Source organism: Ovis aries, chromosome 21 (genome assembly GCF_016772045.2).
Source record: "Ovis aries strain OAR_USU_Benz2616 breed Rambouillet chromosome 21, ARS-UI_Ramb_v3.0, whole genome shotgun sequence".
In the NCBI taxonomy this organism is placed as follows: domain Eukaryota; kingdom Metazoa; phylum Chordata; class Mammalia; order Artiodactyla; family Bovidae; genus Ovis; species Ovis aries.
In genome coordinates, this window is record NC_056074.1 from 23,959,535 (window position 1) to 23,980,364 (window position 20,830).

The 20,830-nt window shown below is 46.9% G+C and overlaps 2 protein-coding genes across 3 annotated transcripts; both read right to left on the minus strand.

The window, feature by feature from the left end:
- Positions 1-500: 500 nt before the first annotated feature.
- On the minus strand, positions 501-2,477 carry LOC105604171 (serum amyloid A-3 protein-like). Its single transcript, XM_027959596.2, has 4 exons — positions 2,416-2,477; positions 1,763-1,854; positions 1,171-1,309; positions 501-784 (listed from the first exon to the last, which is right to left on the minus strand). The coding sequence occupies exons 2-4, from the start codon at positions 1,851-1,853 to the stop codon at positions 619-621; spliced, it is 396 nt and encodes a 131-aa protein (XP_027815397.1). The 5' UTR covers position 1,854; positions 2,416-2,477; the 3' UTR covers positions 501-618.
- A 14,156-nt stretch (positions 2,478-16,633) lies between these two features.
- LOC101120204 (serum amyloid A protein) lies at positions 16,634-19,795 on the minus strand. 2 transcript variants are annotated; one of them, XM_004019473.5, is made up of 4 exons: positions 19,763-19,795; positions 19,266-19,357; positions 17,307-17,445; positions 16,634-16,916 (listed from the first exon to the last, which is right to left on the minus strand). In XM_004019473.5, exons 2-4 carry the CDS (start codon positions 19,351-19,353, stop codon positions 16,751-16,753), a joined length of 393 nt encoding a protein of 130 aa, XP_004019522.1. In that variant the 5' UTR covers positions 19,354-19,357; positions 19,763-19,795; the 3' UTR covers positions 16,634-16,750. The 2 variants fall into 2 exon arrangements, with proteins under 2 accessions (XP_004019522.1, XP_060259978.1); XM_060403995.1 differs by having other exon boundaries at positions 19,266-19,795.
- Between the last annotated feature and the right edge of the window lie 1,035 nt (positions 19,796-20,830).

Genomic DNA, 20,830 nt, shown 5'->3' on the forward strand with positions numbered 1-20,830 from the left:
TGTTGCTGGGAACGTGTAGAAGGCAAGGAAACAGAGGGAAGGGAGCAGCACTGGAGGCGGTTCTGGAGGCACCGACAGAGAGTGGCTCGTGGCTGGACTTGTAGGTGCTGCTGAGAAATGAACAGGGATCAAGGTGGCAGTCTCTGGAGCAGGATTCCACCCTCCAGTCCTCCTGGGCCGTGTCCACGCCCCGCACAGAGAGCTCTGAGGACAGGCTAGGGGACTAGACCCCGCGACAGCGAGGGGACAGGACACGACTGCAGGGAGTGAGAAGGCCTGACAGCGAAGGGCCTGGAAAGAGCCCCAGGGTCCCCAGAGGGGCCTGGAGAGGGAGCGGGTCTGATTAGGGGAGGCTGGAGAGGGGTCTGTCCTGAATGATGCTGACATTGTGTCCAGAACCAAACACACAGGCACAGGCTCAGCCTTCAAATCAGGGTCCTGCCATCTGTCCTGGAACTAACAGGCTGTCCTTATACCAAGAATGACACACAGTCTCAAGATTGCATCTCTTAAGCATTTATTAGATCTGCTGCCTTCTGAGGACACAGAACTCTCTAGGTCAGTGTCCCTGCCCCTGGAGACTCACAGCCCCGTCTCCTGAGCAGAGAGAGAGGCAGCTCAGTATTTGTTAGGCAGGCCAGCAGGTCTGAAGTGGTTGGGGTCTTTGCCGCTCCGGCCCCATTCGTTGGCAAACTGGTCGGCCTTCGAATCCTTCCGTACCTCGTCCCTGGTCATACCCTTGAGCAGAGGGTCTGTGATTCCTTGAATAGTCTCTCTGGCGTTACTGGAAAGGAAGGCAGGGAGGGGATTAATCCAGGACTATGAGCCACAGCCCCACCCTCCCCAACTTCCCTCTTTCCAAGGGATCAATGACTCTGAGAGGAGCCAAGGAAAGAGGGGCTACAACCCTGAGGCTCCCTGGGCTCTGCCCACCTCATCCCTGTGTTGGGTGAACAGCACCCATAGGGGGAGGGTGGAGAGTCGCCTGTCCCACCAAGTTGCTTTGCTCTTCAGCCACTCAGACCTCACACTGGGCACAGAGCAGGAGGGTGGGTAAGAGGAGGAGGGCCCACAGCCTATAGGAAACTTCTCCAGGGCTTGGCCCCTCCAGGTTGTCCTAGGCAGCCAAGCTCTGCTCACGCATCCCTGCATCCCCAGGGGCCCTGGTACCTGATCACTTTAGCAGCCCAGACACCCCCTGGTCCCCTTTGGGCAGCGTCATAGTTTCCGCGGGCGTGGAAGTATTTGTCTGCACCCTTGTAGTTGGCTTCTTTCATGTCTCTGTAGGCTCTCCACATGTCTTTAGCCCCTGGGAGGAAAAGAAAATGATGAGATGAATGTGATCATGTTTTGGTGAAAGAGAGAAATAAATCATTTCCTCCCACTGATTCTAGGTTTTAGCCTTCGACTAAGCCCTTGGAGATTATTATATTGGCTTGAAATGAATACTTCTTTGCTTCTCACTTCCTTCCCTGATCTGAAGTTGTGAGTATCACACTTGGTGCAAGGTTTATTCTGTTTGATTTCATTCTAAGTCTGTTGGAACTTTGTTTCTGGAGGTGTGTGATGTGTGTGAAGAAGAGGTCAATGCTCTTTCTTTAAAGGATATTTGCTTATACAATGAACCTCCACCTGGAAAGAAACAGGAAAGGCTCGGACCAGAGCTTGAGAAGAAGGTCAATACTGAGAAAGCCTGTGGATATAGAATACTCCCAGCCTGGAAGCAGACACCGCCTCCCCTGGCCCATCCTTTGGTCCTTACCTTGACCAGCTTCCCTGAGGAATGTCCCCAATCCCTGGCTGCTGACGCCCAGGATCAGGAAGCAGAAAATGATGCCCGTGGAAAGGTTCATCCTGCAACAGAGAGATGAGTGGACTCAACCAAGAATGACAGGGCTTGGGGCTGAGTTGTAATGTGGATACACTCTTACATTCCAAACATAAACCCCTCTGAATTTTATCTCGATGGATAGATAGAGGATAGGTTGTAACACAGAGGATCCAGCTCTCATTTCCATTGAATCCTGGGAATCCTAGTTATTTCCTGCATGAAGGATTGCAATGTGATTTTAGCATAAACCACTTTCCAGTCCAGTCATCCTCTATCAGCCAGAAACCCAGCTGCACTGCAAGTTTCCCAAAGGCAAGAGGAGTCTGTTTGTGCCGCCCCTCTGTGATACGAGACGAGGAGAACGAGGCACAGGTGTCTGTGGCCCGCGTGCTCACCCCATCACTGCGTGCGCAGGAGATGCAGACAAGGAGAGCCCTACTCCCTGAAGTGCTCACATCTGGTGGATTCTAATGGTCAGAACAGTAGATTCAGGAAGGAAGCAGAGAGCTGGGCTGCAGCACAAGAATGCTGCTGAAGAGAAAGTCTCCGAAGAGGAAAAGTGTTGGGGAGTTCTAGCTCCTCACCTTTGGCTGTGACCTGCTGCTGAGGCCCCTGGTGAAGCTGAGCTGCCTGTGCTGCCTGCCTGGGAGATGGGGCTGGTGCTTTATATACTGACACTTGGCCAGTGGAGCAAATGAGAAATGGGGTGGAAGCAAAAAAAGAAAGAAGGAAAGAAAATCTGGGAAATCCCTCCTGACCAGAGCCCAGCATTCAAAACAGCAGTGTTATTCTTCACTCACGTCTAATTTTCCTAGATTGTGCAATCTGGCAACTTTCAGAATGTAGCATGTTGGGCTTTTTCCTGCCTGTTTCTAGTCTCGCTTCAGGAGACAAATGTGTTTTTCATCCCCCACCATAATCTACTGACTTTTGCTGTGAAGTGTGTGTGGGCTTAGTTGCTCAGTTTTGTCCACCTCTTTGGGACCCCATGGACTGTAACCCACGAGGCTCCTCTCTCCATGGAATTCTCCAGGCAAGAATACTGGAGTGGCAGGCAAGAATACCCCATTGCCTTCTCCAGCGGAGCCTCCTGACCCAGGGGTTGAATCTGGGTCTCTTGCACGGCAAGTGGATTCTTTACCACCTGAGCCACCTGGGAATTCCAAAGACTAACATCAGAAAAAGAGAGTTGAATAAAGAATGTGAGCAATAGGGCAAATGAAACAGCAGAACGGGTCCCTTATAAGGGACAGCTCAGGATGAAGCTGGGACCTCAGGCTACAGCAGGAGGAAAGGAAGGAGATAAAACTCAGGAAAATCAAACTTCCAGTACACACATGGGGTGGATTCAGCCCTGGAAAAGGGAGTCTTCCAGCTTCAAGTGTATTCATGGTCAGATGCTGTTGATGGTCATAACAGTAGGTCATATTGAGAGGTCATTGCAATTCCAGGAAGGTTGAACTACAGTGAGCAAATTTGCTATGATATCGTGTAGAAATGACACCATAAAAATGAACAGGAAAAGTCCATATGTCTTTTAAATTATCAGGATAAAAGGTTCAGGAAGGATACAGAGAAAGCTGATTTATCACAAGAATGCTGGCGTGTATGATGTCAAAGAAAAGGTGTATCAATCAGAAAAGCAGGACTGGGCTTTATTCTGTGAGTTCAGGAAGATAATCTTGGGAGGAAATTTCATGCAGGTGCTCTCTTGGGGATGGCGTCTCTGATGAACTCCATGCCCCATGTCTGCCTCTTCATCCTAAAGGGAAATTTCAAAGGTCACTGGATTTCCCAGAGGAGGAGGGAAGATGCATGTGTAATATGTCAGAGATGGTGGGGACCCAGAGGACACGGGACTGCTCTTCCTCCCTGGGCTGGAAGCCTGAGGATGGCAGGAGGGCAAGTAAGGCCCAGCCCAGGAGCACCACCTCAGGATTCTTGCCTGGAGTGTTCACAGGAGAGAAGGAACGTGAGCCGTGCATTGGAGACACAGGGACTCCATCTCCAAGACAGATAGATGCAAGCAAATCATGGAGACTTGTGAACTGAGACAAGGGGAGATGGCAAATTAGAGTCTGGAAGGATGTGGGACTTGTGCTCAACTAGTAATCCCGAGAAGGGGGGCGAAGCATTTCCAATTTGTTATAAGACTTGGGGAAATGTGAGCAGGACGTTAGAAAGAAGAGCACTGTCCCGGGAGGAAGCACGTCGGCTGAGGATGACACTGTGGTCTGGGAACCGCGGTCTTGGATTTGTTGTTGTTTAGTCACCAAGTTCGTGTCCGACTCTTCAGTGACTCCATGGGCTGTAGCCCCTCAGGCTCCTCTGTGGGACTCTCCAGGGAACAGTACTGGAGTGCATGGACATTTCCTTCTCCAGGGGATCTTCCTGACCCAGGGATAGAACCCACGCCTCCTGCACTGCAGGCGGATTCTTTACCACGGAGCCACGTGAGAAGCCCTGTCTTAGAGTAGAACCTCTCAGAAATAGGATGATGCCTCTTTCTGGGTTTGGGACATATTCATTTCCTGTAGGTGTAATGAGATGAACACGTAGGGCAGATAACTGTCTAAAGGATTGCTCTGTTTGCTTTTTATCCAAGGCAAAGCTAAGCAATATTTAAATATTCTCAACATTCTCAACTCCTTGGGAAAGTTGGGGTTCCCTGAGGTTGGGGTAGTCCAGGTCCCTGAGCTGGCCTAGCTGACTTGGTCCCGGGAGTAGACATGGTGGGGAGAGGGGATGTTGTCACCATCTAGTCATCGGCCCTGAACATGCCCTGGGGCAGCTCCTCAGAGGAGGGCTGTGATGTCCACATCTCTTCTTCTGCCTTCCTCGGGGCAGAAATCAGGGGCCAGTGATCACATTCTTTTGCAACTCTTTGACTCTGTTTGGAGCCATTCAATACTGGAATTCCACTTCCCACTTTCTTGCATCATTCCAGTCATTTCTTATTTTATAAAATCATTAGAGACAAAGCAAACAATTCTAGACAGCAAGTCAAGCATTGCAAGTTCTCTTCCTTGTTACTTACGGCGCTCTGTCTTACTGGAAGGAACACCCAGTTTTGCAGGGCCATGCTTGGAACAATAGAAGACAGTAGTGGTCAGCTCTTTTTACTTGTTTGTCCTGCAAAAGAAAACTATCCTGTCATGGCAATTTCAGGATCTTCAGGCCTTAAAGGGATTTCCCAGGAGTCTTCCATGAAAAGCTGTGTCCTGGTTTGCAGAGATGGTATCTGTTGGTGCCTCTTGTTTCAGATTAATAGTTAATAGTGAGTGACAATTAGCAAATTGTTTTATTTTTGAAAGAGACCTGGTTTATATATTAGGAGGTACTGTTTCCTTAATAGCCATGTGTGATAAGACTACTGAGAGGTTTAAGAGACTTTCATTTTCTGTTATAATTAAGAGAAGAACACCAAAGCTTTGCAACCAAAAAACAAAACCCCACAGGATACACTCTGACTATTAATAACACTTGGGGCCTAGGTCCCAAAGTGTTTGATACAGAGAAATCTCCTGTATTTTTTGAAGCTGCAGGAGAAGGGGGGATATTCTCTCCTCACACTGACAGCGCTTCTTTCACCAGCAGTTGGGAGGATGTGTAGTTTCTCTAAAGCCAAACCCTGTAATTCTACTACATGGCAGAGAGAGAGAGAGAGACAGACAGACAGGACTGTGAAGTTCACAGTTTACCAAAAGGAAAGGAAACACAGCTTTAGGACCAGAAAGGCTGGCTTCCCTCCTCTTCATCCTTCAGTTCACCAGGGAGATTAAAAGAAAATAGCACTGAAGAAATTATCAATGCCGTGTACATTGTTGATTATTTGGTTGCACTTTTTTTTTTCCTCAAGGGAGAAAAAAAAGACACATGAGGGTTGGAATTGACACATCAGAAAAGGAAACATACTGCACAGCTGCTCTGAGCTTCCTGAGGATCTCTGTTTATCTGGTAGACGGCAGCAGCCCCCTGATTCTGAGGTGACCTGCTAGGAGGGGGTCATCTCTGCTCGAGGGGGCTCCTCACTCTGCCCCTGGTCCAAGAGTGTAGGAAAACAGCCTCCACTGACTGCTGGTGTCATAAGGAAAGACCGACTTCCTAGCATTGCACACAAATCGACGCCAGTCACTCCAAACCTGGAAACAACCATCTAAGAGACCAGATCCACCGCGTTTCTCCTCTCAGCAAACTGCTGGCAACTCACAGGTGAGACAACACCCACACTCATGCGTGTACACCCAGTGACTTCCGGTAGAAGCCACAACAGTCGACGCCAACAACAGCTGCAACACAGCACAACATGACACCCTCTGCAATGACTCTAGCGTCTCTCAGCATAAAAGGTCTTCAGCAGCGCTATTCTGAGCTGGTTAGACCCAGTTCACAGAGGTAGACTCTCCACACAGACCCAAGTGAGTGAGATTAATCTGAATTCCTCTTTCCTGGTTCAAAGTTAAACTTAACATGGAGCCTCAGATCTCCATTTAATCAACTCACGGTGGCACATCATTTGCTAATTTAGATGAAGGAATAGCCTTTTTTTTAGTGCAAAGAGACATAGATGTCTTTAGGAAGTTAGTTAAGTATTAAATAAGCAAAAGTGGCTATCACAGCTTTCTTCTTCCCAGTATCCCCTACTAGGCCAGTGGTTTTCTAGGAGAGTCTGCTAAAATCTCAGGGGATAGTTAACAGTATGTTACACAGGTTGGTGTAGAAAACTAATCAAGAGTAGAGATGTACAGCTCATTTTAAAGAAGCAGAGTAATTGATTCCAAAGTAAGAGATGGGCAATACAAGAAAACAACAGTCCCATTTCACCTCTAAAGGTGCAAACAATTCAAACAGAGCATAGTGTTACCAAACCAAATATGAGCACTAAAAATCCCTCATAAGCGAGTGAGGTTTCCTCTTGGAATGCAAGAATTGGTCAGTATTATGACAATCAATGTAATTCATCACATTATTAGCCTAAAGGAGAAAAATAATATTATCTTAATTGATCAAAAAAAAGTGTGATAAAGCTAAAGTTATGTTTCTTTTTAAAAATCCTTTAAGATAGATTCACAGATGTAGGGAAAAAACCTTGTAGTGTCCAGGGTATTACGCAGGGGGTGACGAGGAATAAATTGGGAGCCTGGGATTGATAAACACATAATACTATACATAAAATAGATAATTAATAAGGACCTACCATATAGCAGAGGGAACTCTTCTTAATACTCTGCAGTGACCTATATGGGGAAAGAATGTAAAAAATAGTGGATCTATATCTTGTCAATACACTTTGCTGTATAGCAGAAACTAACAAGCATTATAAATCAACGATAAGAAGAATTTTTCAAAAGAGAGAGAAAAAATGCTTTAGAAAATTACATTTCAAATGGAACATTCTTAGTTTTATAAAATTAAGATGAAATAAAATTGAAATAAAATTAATTTCATAAAATTAACATATTTTATAATGGAAAAACTTTTAGCCCATCGCTTGAAGGATCAGGAATGAGCAAAGAATGCCCACTGTCACCACTATTGTCTAACACGGTTCTGGGAGCCCTGAGCAATGCCATAGTAAATAGAAAGAAAGAAGAGATATAAGGATTAGAAAAGCAGAGATAAAACTGTCATCACGTGTATTCCTATGGCTGATTCATGTTGAGGTTTGATAGAAAGCAACAAAATTCTATAAAGCAATCATCTTTCAATTAAAAAATAAAATTAAAAAAAAGTAAAAAATATTTTTCATTGGTATAATTATAAACTGCCCAAGCCACAAAATCAACAGATTATTACGATTAATTAGGAAATTTAATAAGATGGCTCACATTTGATCCAAAAACCAACAGGTTTTTCCATAGTAGAAATACCCAAATAGAAAACATGACCAAAACAATAAACTATTCATAGTAACAGCAAAACTAAAATTCCTCGCAATTACTTTCACCAGTAATTCATAGAAGTCCAATGGAAAAGGTGTGTCAGACCTCTAACAAACACCTTAAAGTATGATTCAAACAAGGAGAGAAGTTTCTAGCTCACTGATGGGATGACTTAACATTTAGGATGTTGATTCAACCCCAGATTAATTCAGACATTTAACCCTGAAAATCTCAGCTGAATTTTTCTGGAACATAAGATGATTACTTCAAAATTCATATAGACAAATAAAAGTCCATACACAGAAAAGTCAGCCTCAAAAAAGGAGAGTATTAACAAGAGGGACTTACTTTACCAGGTGTTAAGATAAACAGCAAAATGCAGTAATAAAAATAGTATTTGCTCAGCTACAGACATATTGACCAATGGGACAGAATAGAGGGTGCAGAGCTAGGGTCCCATGTATAGGACGTTAGTATATGATCGAGAAGACATCACAAATCACTGAAGATAGGATGATTTAATAGTTTTGGAAAGAGAAAAATAAAGCTGGGCCCTTACCTAACAGGGCTTTCCTGATGGCTCAGATGGTAAAGATTCTGCTTGTAATGCAGGAGACTCAGGTTCGATCCCTGGCTTGGGAAGATTCTCTGCAGAAGGGAATGGCAACCCACTCCAGAATTCTTGCCTAGAAAATTAGACCCTTACCTAATACACATATATAAGTCAACTCTAGAAGTATTAAATACATAAATGTGAGATAACTATAAAAATTATAATATGAAAATATATTTATGATCTAGAGATGTTACAGAATTTCTTAGATTTCAAAGGCACAAACCCCAAATCAGGAAGTGGTAAATTTGACTACATCAACAATAAGAGTATAGTTGTAGATGAAGAAAGGGAAAAGATATCTAAAATATGGCAAGGGATTAATATTTCAAAAATACAAGGAACTTCTGTGAATCAATAAGGACAAGAAGGCAGCCCCAATAGAAAAATGGGTGAAGTGTTAGGAAAAAAACAGTTTACAGACAACATGCAATAAGAAATAAACTCATAAAGAGATGCACAAATCATTAATAACCAGAAAAATAAACCGACAAGCAGTCATGTTTTAAGTGTCAGATCAATACAAACGATACCTGCACCATGCCTTGTGTATCACAGGAGGGACAGAGCTGGTGTGCATACCCTCAGTTTCACAGTAAAGTGTCACTCTGAAGTCCAGAGGGGCAGCCCAGCTCACACACCCTACAGCAATGGGGAGGATTTCTATGGCTCTGTGCTCTTGCCTTGGAATGAACCAGCTATCCGCTTTTCCAGTCTAACAGCTTCTATCAGAAAAGAATTTTGCTTCAAAGACATAAATTAATATCTAAATTATAAATAAAATATTAGAGGGTTGCTGTCATAGGACATAGTGACTATCTCTGATGTATCTTTTGTTGTTGTCATTAAAAAAAAACTCCTTTGTTAGAAATAACCTTTGTCAATACAGGTTTTATTCTTCTATTTGCTATTCTTGTAGCTGCAGGAGAGATGGAACATTTTCTATTTCTTACAAAAATTCTTTCTCCAGAGATTAGTAGGTTGTATAGTTTACCAGGCCAAGTGCTGGAACCACACTTTAACCCTGAAAGAGATTCAGTCCTGAGAGAAAAAGAAATTATACGGAGAAGAAAAGAACAGGATTAATAATAGAATATGGAATATGAAAATTGCTGATGTCCTTTCCCTATTATTTTCCATTATGAATTTTTACTTTTTTGCTGCAAAACTTACTGTGATAATGTTTGCATGTTATCAATTTTTATCTTATCATAATCTTTATGAATTCATGTGCATTATTTATGTACATATGTGTGTTTGCACGTTTAGTGCTGTTGTGGGGTGTGCGTGTAGAGAGAAAGGAATATACAGGTCAACTACAGTGTAAGTGGACCCTTGCTGTTTTTCCTTATCTCATCCTCATGAGGACAGGAAGTAAGCTGATTTTCTCTACAACCATATTCAGTGCCTAGGAAAACACTCGACACAACCAGGCTTGATTAATCTCACTGAATGAACATCTTCAGCAAGGAAACTTGAACAATATAAAATAAGTATAAAGACAAAAATAAGAGCAATACTAATTTCCTGAGCCTGGATGAGAGGGGGAGGGGCAGGAAGAACCTCTGTAGAAACTTTGTTTCCAGTCTATTATCTAAGTGTATGTAGACATATGAACACGTAAACAAAACAGGGTGGTATATGAGCTATTATTTTATGCTCTGCTTTTTCGCTGCACAACTTACCATGATAATGTTTGCATGTTACTACCCTTCCCTGTCACAGTGGCAAAGCTGAAATTCAGATCTAGTCTGTGAGGATGGAGCCTTGGGATTCTTAGCCTCAGGTCATAGAGCTCACACTGCGTGTTGTGGCACATAAATAAATGAACGATATATTTTAATTCAGTTCTCTTAAATGCTGATTAGCTTAATCATAACTCTCCAGTGGAATGTTCCTCACGTGGGAGCACTGGCCTGGTCTGTCTCAGGTCCCCAGGGCCTGGCCCAGCCCCTGCCGCGTGCCGGGGGAGCATGAAGAGGGAGCTGGAGAGTGAACAGAAGGATGAAGGAGCTCTGGAGGCGTCTTTACTAAAGGGTGGCGTGAGGTTTTGCAGACGCCACGTGAGACTGTTCTGGACGGTCTAAGTCCACTCTGCAGAGAGTAAAGGGAGGTCTCAGTGCACTGGCTCCTCCCAGGTTGGATGGTTCGGGAGCGAGGCACCCTGGCCAGCCTGAGTTCTTGTCCATTTGCCCAATTCTTTCAGGAAACATACGAGTGAGTCACTCACAGGAGATTTTGTAAATATGTTTTACACAGCGTGGTTTGACAGGACTCCATAGGTAATAAATGTGTGTGTAAACCGAACACACCGTTCTTGGAAAGGACCTGGCTCTTCTTTCCCATAATCACAGATTTCAAAAAGTGACCCCGGGAAATTAGAGGATTGTGCAAGAGCTCCCTTGGCAGCCGGGTGTGAAAACAGGCTGCTGAGTGCTGCTGCTTTTCCATTACCCACAGCTGAGGACAGGGCTCCGAGGACCACACCCTTAGAGAGGGCATCCAGCAAGCAGCGCCAGACCTCGTGAGCTCCCAAAGCTGAGGAAGAGGCAGCAGCGCTGGCCTCCACAGTCAACACCGCCCCCTCCACCATCCCACCCCTGGTCCACGGAGGAGATGCCCGAGGAGGGGAGGGGAGACCGCAGGGCGGTCAGTCTCCCGGGGAGTGCAGCATTTGTGGAGGCAGGCGATTTCTGGCAATTGATTCAGGGTGCCAAGAAAAGAACAAAAATGCCTGTTCATCTCTCAGCTGGGTGCACGCTCACTGCGGACACTGCCAGCTCATTCTGATGCCCCTATCCGAGCAGAGGGCAGTGTGGTGAGTTCTTGAGAGAGTTTACATGTGTAGGAGCTGTGAATGGAGCACCCGTGCCAGGAGAGTTGAAAAGGCAGCGGTGGAGTGTGACTAGGAAGGAGATGGGGTGAGCCTTTTCCCATCTGCCATCTCTGCAGGAAGAGAAGAGGCTCCCGGTCATTCTGGGGGGTCCACTGGAACCTGCTGGCAAGACCAGTGAGGTCAGAGAAAAGGCAGTGCTGGGCCAGGTGTGGTGACACCTCAGCTAGGGAGGGGCCTTGGAATATGCAGCGTCATCAGAATCCATTGTGGATAACCTGCTCCTCTCTGGGAAGGTCCTCCATGGCTGAGGGGTGGTGTGAAGGTGGACTTCACCTCAGGAGCACCACCATTGCACTCGGTGATTAATAATAGCTCAATAATTATATATTTATGTATGTATATGTTTACATATATGTGCATATAAATATGTGCGTGCTCAGTCTTGTCTGGCTTTTTGTGACTCCATGGACTATAACCTGCCAGGCTCCTCTGTCCATGGAATTCCCCAGGCAAGAATACTGGAATAGGTTGCTATTTCCTACTTCAGGTGTCTTCTGCATTAGTAGGCAGACTCTTTACCAGTGCATCACCTGGGAAACCCATATATATATATACATACACATGTGCGTGCACACACACACACACACGCACACACACTTTATATATACAGGGCTTCCCTGATGGCTCAGAGGGTAAGGTATCTGCCTGCAATGCAAGAGATACAGGAGACATGAGTTTGATCCCTGGGTCAGGATGATCCCCTGTGTGTATACATATATGTATATATACATAGAGAGAGAGCGAGAGCGAGAATGAGTGCTCCCTTTATCTATCTACCTACCTACTTATATATGTATATATTTATATAAAGAGAGGAGAGAGAGAGATAACTTGCGTAGGTTTACATTTAAATCTCATATTACATCACTTCTAGGATGCACATCTCTTGGTTATATAATTCTGAAATTAGTACATGTCTTACATTCCCTAATAATTAGGAAGCACTCATGAAAAGGTTGTCATTGTACTAGGGTTAATTTTGTGTATACTTTTCTTTTTGTTTACACACAGGAGTGATGTAAGATTAAAATCTATGTCTAAGTTTAAAAGAACTCTCCTAGTAAGTGTAAAATAAACATACAAAGTGATAAGAAAACGTGTGTCTGAACATTATGCCTGAATCTAAATGGTAACATCTTTTTTCTTGGTGGTGTATAAACAGTAATGCATCTTTCAATCCAGAGGTCCTAGACTCAGAGACATGCAGTGTGACCCTTTTCCCTTCCTCTATTCTCACAGAGTAGGAGAAGGCAATGGCACCCCACTCCAGTACTCTGGCCTGGAAAATCCCATGGATAGAGGAGCCTGGTGGGCTGCAGTCAATGGGGTGGCTAAGAGTCGGACACGACTGAGTGACTTCACTTTCACTTTTCACTTTCATGCATTGGAGAAGGAAATGGCAACCCACTCCAGTGCTCTTGCCTGGAGACTCTCAGGGATGAGGGAGCCTGGTGGGCTGCCGTCTATGGGGTTGCACAGAGTCGGACACAACTGAAGCGACTTAGCACTAGCAGCAGCAGTCTCACAGAATATTCTCTGCTAACCTGCCCCTCTGATAGTCAACAAAATACTTTGGAAATTCAAAATATTCTTTCCTTTCTCCCAAGGCTTCTCTTCAGCTACTACAGTGACTAATAGTTTATTTGCATGTGGGGTTTCTAATTTTTATTTCTATGAGTGTGAAAAGCATTGCTAGAGAAAATTAAGTATTTTCCATGATGAAGTAAAATTATATCATTTTGACTGGTATCTTAGTATGATATTGGTACAGGTTTAGCAGTCGCCTCAGTGTGAGCCATCACCACATTTTGCAGATCCAAACCACGGCTATACTTGTGCAACTCCCAAGCCCCCTCACAGTTCTGACCACTTCTGAACGGTACCTCTTTTCAGACTACAGTCATTCATTTCACCAGATATTCAAGAAGCAACTGCTATCTGTGAGGCACTATGACAGGCACTGTGGACACAAGGATGACACACAGGAGGAGAGACATACCTTTGGGTTTCCTACCTGCTTGCTCTAAAGACAGACAAGAAAATGGGCAGACACCCTGGGGTGTAATGAGTCCCAGGGATAGTCGCCTGCAATAACAGCAGCTACAAACGGCTTCTTATAAGTTCCATGTCCTCCTCTCCCATGTGCTGCTTCCCCAACCCCAGTATCTTCACCTTCCTTCCTTCCTCAGAGCCAGAGAGGTTTCTGCTCCCCTGCTGGCCCACCATCCCTTGTGGGCTTGATCCCCTGCCTCCTGCTTTTCCTGACTTTACAGTAACTTCTTTATCTTCAGTGTCTCCCTCTTCCTTAGCTCCTTTCTGTTTCTTAAGCCGGCCCGACCTTCTTTGAAAGGAAACTTTTTATTAATAAACAATACATGAATTCAATTATTTATTTATTAATTTCCAATAAGCACTCATTGAAATTCCATTATGTGCCAGGACTGGGTATTCAGATATAAGCAAGAAAGAAATGGTCACTTCTCTCACTGATTCTATAATAGAAGGGAGGAAGATGCATCAAAACCAAATCAAAAAAAAAATTCAGAGGAATAAACCAAAAATTTAGTACAAGAGTCACATATTGAAATTGGCAAAAAGTACAGAATAACCAGAGTAGGTCAGCCAGGATGACCAGGAAGGCCTCTCTCAGGAAAGGGTGATCTCAGGAGAGCTCTACAGGTGAGAAACACACAGTCATATGGAGAACAAGCAGAAGAGCATTCTGAACAGAGAAAATGTCATATGCAAAGGTCCTGTGCCAAATAAAAGCATGGCTTGTTGATGAGATGAAGGGGCAGGGAGCCTGGGAGGGTGTGGCCTGAGATGATGCTGGAGGGTGGCCAGGGACAGTGCACACTGGATTATATTCTAGGGAAATGGGAACCCATGGAAGAATTTAAGCGTGGAAGAGACATGACCTGAATATAATTTGTACGCTAGACTGAGAGGTGGGGTAAATACATGCTCTCTTTTACCCAGGACAATTTCATTTTATTCCTGCCATCCATGTATAATCATCAATAAGGCACTTTTCCTCAGTGGAAAGTGACTTGGTTTAGATGAAAAATTATACAGTCACCTTAAGCAGAGGGGAAAGCCATGAAGATGGGGAGACTGGTTAGACAGCTGTTGCAAGAACCCAGGTGAGAAATGGTGTGACCAGGAGCATGGAGATGCATATGAGAGCAGGCTGATGGACTAGACATGAATTTTGGAAGTTGAATCACAGGACTTGTTAGTGGACTGGATGTGGGGTAAAGGGAAGGGAAGCCTCAAGGACATGCCTCAATTTCTGGGCTGAGCAACAGAGGGAATAATCGGATCATTTACTTAAATGGAGGGGCCTGAGTATGAATTCCCGTGGGGGAGATGGGAGCTCCCTTTGGGACACATTGAGTGTGAAATCTCTGGAAGTCATCAAATCAGAGATGTCTAGAGGGAAATCAGATATATAAGCATGGAGCTCAGAAATGAGATTCTCAGGAGGAGAGAGAATTTTCAGACCCATCAACATATAGATACTGTTTTCTTCCAAAAAGGAGGGAGAGGACAACTGTGCTGAGTGTGGCTCAGAGTCCTCCTGATACAGGAAGAGAAATATGTCAATTGTCTTGGCACCTGGGAGGTCACTGGTGACCAGAGCTGTTTTGTTGAGTGGTGGGGACAGAGGCTGGTGTGGGTTCTAGTGTGAGTCAGAAGTGAGGAAGCAAAACATGCAGGTGGGCAGACTCTCAGATTTGAAGATAAAGAGGAAGAGGAAAAGGAGCCAGAGTGAAGAGTGACGTGGACTGAAGTGTGGGTTTTCAATGTGGGAATTTATTAAGGAAGCAGATACCGAGGGCAAGGACCCTGCAAGGCACTGTTCACATGAGGAGAACAAGCTGTGGTGTCTGTAACCAGTCAGGCATCTCTTGGGCATAAGGGCTCTCACGCTGGAGATCCGTGGAGGAGAGAGTCCCCGCCTCTGAACCTCTCGGTCTTGACACCACATCCCTGCTCTCCTGGAGTCAGACACACCAGCCTGCAGTCCTGGCTGCTTACCTACTACAGGTGTGACCTGGAGCAAGGTCCAGATCACTTACCTCCAAGCCTCATTTCTTCAACTGAGACCTGCAAAGCCTTTGTGGTAAATCAAATGATGCATGCAGAGTTAAAACATTTACAATGAAAGGAAATGACGGCCTCTATGATGACCATGCCTCAGCTTCCCACGCCCCAGCAGAGTTTGGATCGCCATCGGTCTGTGCTTCTGAGGAGGCTTCTCTTAAAGTGCCCTGGAAGTGTGTATCCACATAGCTGATATTCACTCTAGAAGTGAAAATAGTATTTTGTTTGACCCAAAGATAGTGAGGATGAAGGTAAGGGAAACTCATCTGAGAATGATTTCTTAGGTTAAATGAGCTGAGACCAGTTAACAGTTGAGTCCGGGGTTGGCTCTGGTGTTGATGAGAAACAACTGGGGTCAGAGATTCAGTTTCCAGGACAGGTGTCATGAGACTGGTCTTCCCAAAGCAAATGTGCCTTCTTGGTTTGGGAAGAGATCCCTGGGGATGAGGCCTGGAGTGAGGTGGGTCAGGATGCACCTGGCTGGGCAGTGGAGAGTCGGGACACAGAGAGGCCTGAAGCAGCAACACAGTGACTGGGGAGGGAGAAGTGGGGATGGGGCTGCCCAGGCTTGTGCCAGAGTCAGGCCCCCAGCCACTGAGGAGCCCAGCCTGATGGCCAGTGCTCTCCCAGCTCAGGCTTACTTAGGAGGAGAAACGGGGTCCTGAGAGTCCTGGGGCTCATGTGGGTACAGGGCAGGGTCCAGGTCATCAGGGATTCCTGGGGCCCTGCAGTCACAGGCTCGTCCTCCACAGAGCTTTAACCATCCATATGGTGCCAGCAGGCCTTTCTCCCCAGAGTCTGACTCGAAGACTCCAGCTTCCATCAACACGTTTAGTTCCACAAACATTTATTGGGCATCTCTGGGTACCTGTCTCAGTTCCTGGGAAGGCAGAGTTCTGTCACACTCTTTCCCTGTATGGAGGGAAGTGATGTGCGACTCATAGCTTAGTCCCAGGAGAATTCTACAGTTCTACCTTCTAGGACAGTGTCTCTTGACCCCACACAGAGAGCTCCGAGGACAGGCTAGGGGCCTAGACCCCGAGACAGGACACGACACGACTGCAGGGAGTGAGAAGGCCTGACAGCGAAGGGCCTGGAAAGGGCCCCAGGGTCCGCAGAGGGGCCTGGAGAGGGAGTGGGTCTCATTAGGGGAGGCTGGAGAGGGGTCTGTCCTGAATGATGCTGACATTGTGTCCAGAACCAAACACACAGGCACAGGCTCAGCCTTCACGTCGGTGTCCAGCCATCACTCCTGGGAAGTGACAGGCTGTCTTTATACTAAAGAATGACACACAGTCTCAGGATTCCATCTCTTAAGCATTTATTAGATCTGCTGCCTTCTGAGAATAGAGAACTCTCTAGGTCAGTGTCCCTCACTTGGGGACTCACTTTGCCATCCCCTGAGCAGAGATAGAGGCAGCTCAGTACTTGTCAGGCAGGCCAGGAGGTCTGAAGTGGTTGGGGTCTTTGCCACTCCGGCCCCATTCGTTGGCAAACTGGTCAGCCTTCGTGTCCTCTCGTACCTGGTCCCTGGTCATACCCTTGAACAGAGGGTCTGTGATTCCCTGAAGAGCCTCTCTGCCGTTACTGGAAAGGAGGAGGGCAGGGAGGGGATTAATTCAGAACTATGAGCCATAGCCCCACCCTCCCCATCTCTCGTGTTTCCAAGGGATCAAAGACTCTGAGAGGAGCCAAGGAAAGGGGGGCTACAACCCTGAAGCTTCCTGGACTCAGCCCACCTCAGCCCTGTGTGGGTGAATAGCACCCATAGGGGGAGGGTGGAGAGTCACCTGTCTCACCAGCCTTGCTCTGGTCTTCAGCCACTCAGACCTCACACTGGACACAGAGCAGGAGGGTGCTTAATAGTAGGAGGGCCCACAGCCCTACTGGAAAGTCCTCCAGGGCTTGGCCCCTCCAGGTTGTCCTAGGCAGCCAAGCTCTGCTCACCCATCCCTGCATCCCCAGGGGCCCTGGTACCTGATCACTTCAGCAGCCCAGACACCCCCTGGACCCCTTTGGGCAGCGTCATAGTTTCCGCGGGCGTGGAAGTATTTGTCTGCACCCTTGAAGTTGGCTTCTCTCATGTCAGAGTAGGCTCTCCACATGTCTTTAGCCCCTGGAAAGCAAGGTACATGGAGTAAGGATTATCAGGGGAGAGAAAACTGTGACACAGCTTACAGAAGAATCAAGGAATGAGAAATCTTCCACTGACTCGGTTTCAGCCTGTGGTCATAGCCCCACAGATGCCGTAGGGTGAGAAGAGCACTCCTTATACCCAGTTGCCTGCTCCTGGTACTGGAATGAGAGTCACTGGGGTGGGGTGGGGAGGGGCTACAGCTGTGGGAGCTGTTTGACCCCTGTGATGCTGTCTCTGTGCTGCATCTCAATGAGGGCTCTACCTGATATGTTTAAGGACAGAGGGAGTTATTATAGGACAGGATTCCTCAGCAGCATTCTATTGAAATTTGAGACCAGGTACATTGTCACTGTTCAGGGCCATCCTGGATATTATAACATGTCTAGCAGCATCCTTGACCTCTCAAACTGTTCCCCAGTATGACAACCGAAAATGCCCCCAAACATCACCAAACGTCCCCAGGACACAGTTGCCCTGGGTCCAGAACCGCTGTTGTAGAGGAAGCTGCACATGATAAGCTCCCGGGGAAGTGGGTGAGTGAGGAGGTGACATGCGAGACAGGTTCTGAGAAAGGGGCAGACATACAGCTGCTCTGCTCTGACGCCTAAGAAATGTATCCCTGCCTCATGAAAGGATCACTTGTGACTTGATTCCCCTACCTGTTAGGTGAGTGAACAGAATCCTGAGAACTCTCTAGTGGACGGTACTGATGATGTGGGCTGCTTGAGGCAGTGGGTCTTTTCCTCAGCCCTGGCTGCACTTTCCAATAATCTGGGGAGACACTGAAAGGCCCCTGAGCCCTCACAGCCCAAGCCAATCAGCTCCCCATCTCTGGGCTGGGCTCAGGCAGCAATAGTTTTCATGGCCCCCCAGGTGACTCCAAACTGCAGCCAAGATTGCTCAGCCCCCGGCTTGAGGAAGTGGTGCTGGGAGAAGTCTACTTGGTGAGAGGCTTGGCCTCAAGCTCAGCTGGGTTCCCACCTCGGTCCTGCCACCTGCTGACACGCGCTCAGTCCCTGGGCGACGGACTCGCTGCTCTAAGCCTCGGCTTTCTCCCCTTCAGGTGGAGGAAGATGCCGCCTCACGGAGGATTTCTGCAGGTAGATAGGTGACCAACTGTCCCAGCTTGACCAGAACTGCCCCTGTCTTCGTGGAACTGCCCCAGCTAGTGCTACTAGTGTCCTGGAAAACTCCCCAGCCCTGGGCAGAGAAGGAAAGTTGGTCACTTGATTTGTGTGAAAGGGCTGGCTTCCTGGTGGAGGCTTTCATATGATATTAGGTCCCCCCTCCCACACACATACACACACCTTTATTTTTTGTAAGTTTAACATCTAGGAAAAGATAGGAAACAGACTAAAGCAGGGAGAGCATCACTGAGTACAGGAAGGACCAACAAGGTGCTCTGAAGGTCTCTGAATTATCCAACCAGGAAATGGAAGGAAGGAAGAGAGGAAAGGAGGGAGGGAGGAGCAGGGCTGGAGAGACGGGAGAGGAGAACAGATGGGCCGCTTTCACCCTACTTCATGCAATTGGTCTGAGGGAAAGTTCGTTCCATTTCAGACTTGTTTTCTGTCTTCCGTTCAAACTGCTATTTTAGCTGGGAATGATGCTCATTCTTTCTGTAGTACCTGATGGACATAAATCCTGTGCTTTCCAATCTGTCTGAAAAAGCTCCCCCAACACCTGTCATATTCTACCACTTACAGGAACACCTCCTAGGACGGCAGTTCCAACCCTCAGCGGTGTTTAGGGTGAAGCCTAGAGGCCCAAGGATGCCATCGCCCCTCCAGCGGCCTTACCTTCATACGCCTCCCCAAGGAAGGACAGCCACTGGCTGTGGACTCCCAGCACCAAGGAGCAGAGAATGAGGCCTGTGAAGAGCTTCATTGTGCTGAAAGGAAAGGAGAGGGTCAGGAGACACGGACGAGCCCTGCACCCCTCTCCGCCTGGGGTTTGTATGTTGAGGAGAGCCTGGCTGTTCATCTCCACTAGACTCTCAGTGATCCTGCTAGGACACACTGCAGTTGGACCTTACTCACAGCCTCAAGCCCTCAATTCTGAACCCACCAGCCCTGAACCCAAGACTGTCTAAGCGGTCACCCAGATGGCTTTGATGGAAGAAGAGGACAGTTGGGTCCAAGCTGTGTCTTACTAAAGCAGCCTGTCATTAATCAAAGAGCATTTCCCATGCACCACTCTGTCAGCACTGACCGCATATAGGAGAAAGAGAAATCAGAAGAGTTATGTTTTAAAGCAAATGTTTTCAAAGAAATGGCTCCTTGAAGTGGTTTCTCACCTGATCCCCAGTGGAGGAGAGCTGCTGGCCCCTGCCTGCTGCAGAGAGGTGGCTGTATTTATACTGAGCCATCACTGGGAGGGTCGGGGGTGAGGAGAACAGCTGGACTGGTGCCCGGGGAGAGTCCCTGCAGGTGATTTCTCCTACATATCTGCAAAGGGTGACTTACCGGACAGCAGTGGCTGTCCTCATCCACAGGTCATTTCCCTGGTTGTGCAAGCTTGAGGAAATAGGCAGTTCTGATCTGCCTGGTGTCTGCTGTAGGGGTAGAAGGGCTGAGGCAGGGTCATCAGGAGATGAAGAGTGTGGAGCTCCAGGATGGAGGCCCCCTGGCGGTTGGAAGGTGTCTGATTAGAGGATGCTCTTCCAGCCTCAGTTCAGTTCAGTTCAGTCGCTCAGTCATGTCCGACTCTTTGTGACCCCATGAATCACAGCACACCAGGCCTCCCTGTTCATCACCATCTCCTGGAGTTCACTCAGACCCACGTCCATCGAGTCAATGATGCCATCCAGCCATCTCATCCTCGGTCGTCCCCTTCTCCTCCTGCCCCCAATCCCTCCCAGCATCAGAGTCATTTCCAGTGAGTCAACTCTTCTCATGAGGTGGCCAAAGTACTGGAGTTTCAGCTTTAGCATCATTCCTTCCAAAGAAATCCCAGGGCTGATCTCCTTCAGAATGAACTGGTTGGATCTCCTTGCAGTCCAAAGGACTCTCAAGAGTCTTCTCCAACACCACACTTCAAAAGCATCAATTCTTTGCCCATCAGCCTTCTTCACAGTTCAACTCTCACATCTATACATGACCACAGGAAAAACCATAGCCTTGACTAGACGGACCTTAGTCGGCAAAGTAATGTCTCTGCTTTTGAATATACTATCTAGGTTGGTCATAACTTTTCTTCCAAGGAGTAAGTGTCTTTTAATTTCATGGCTGCAGTCACCATCTGCAGTGATTTTGGAGCCCCCAAAAATAAAGTCTGACACTGTTTCCACTGTTTCCCCATCTATTTCCCATGAAGTGATGGGACCAGATGCCATGATCTTCGTTTTCTGAATGTTGAGCTTTAA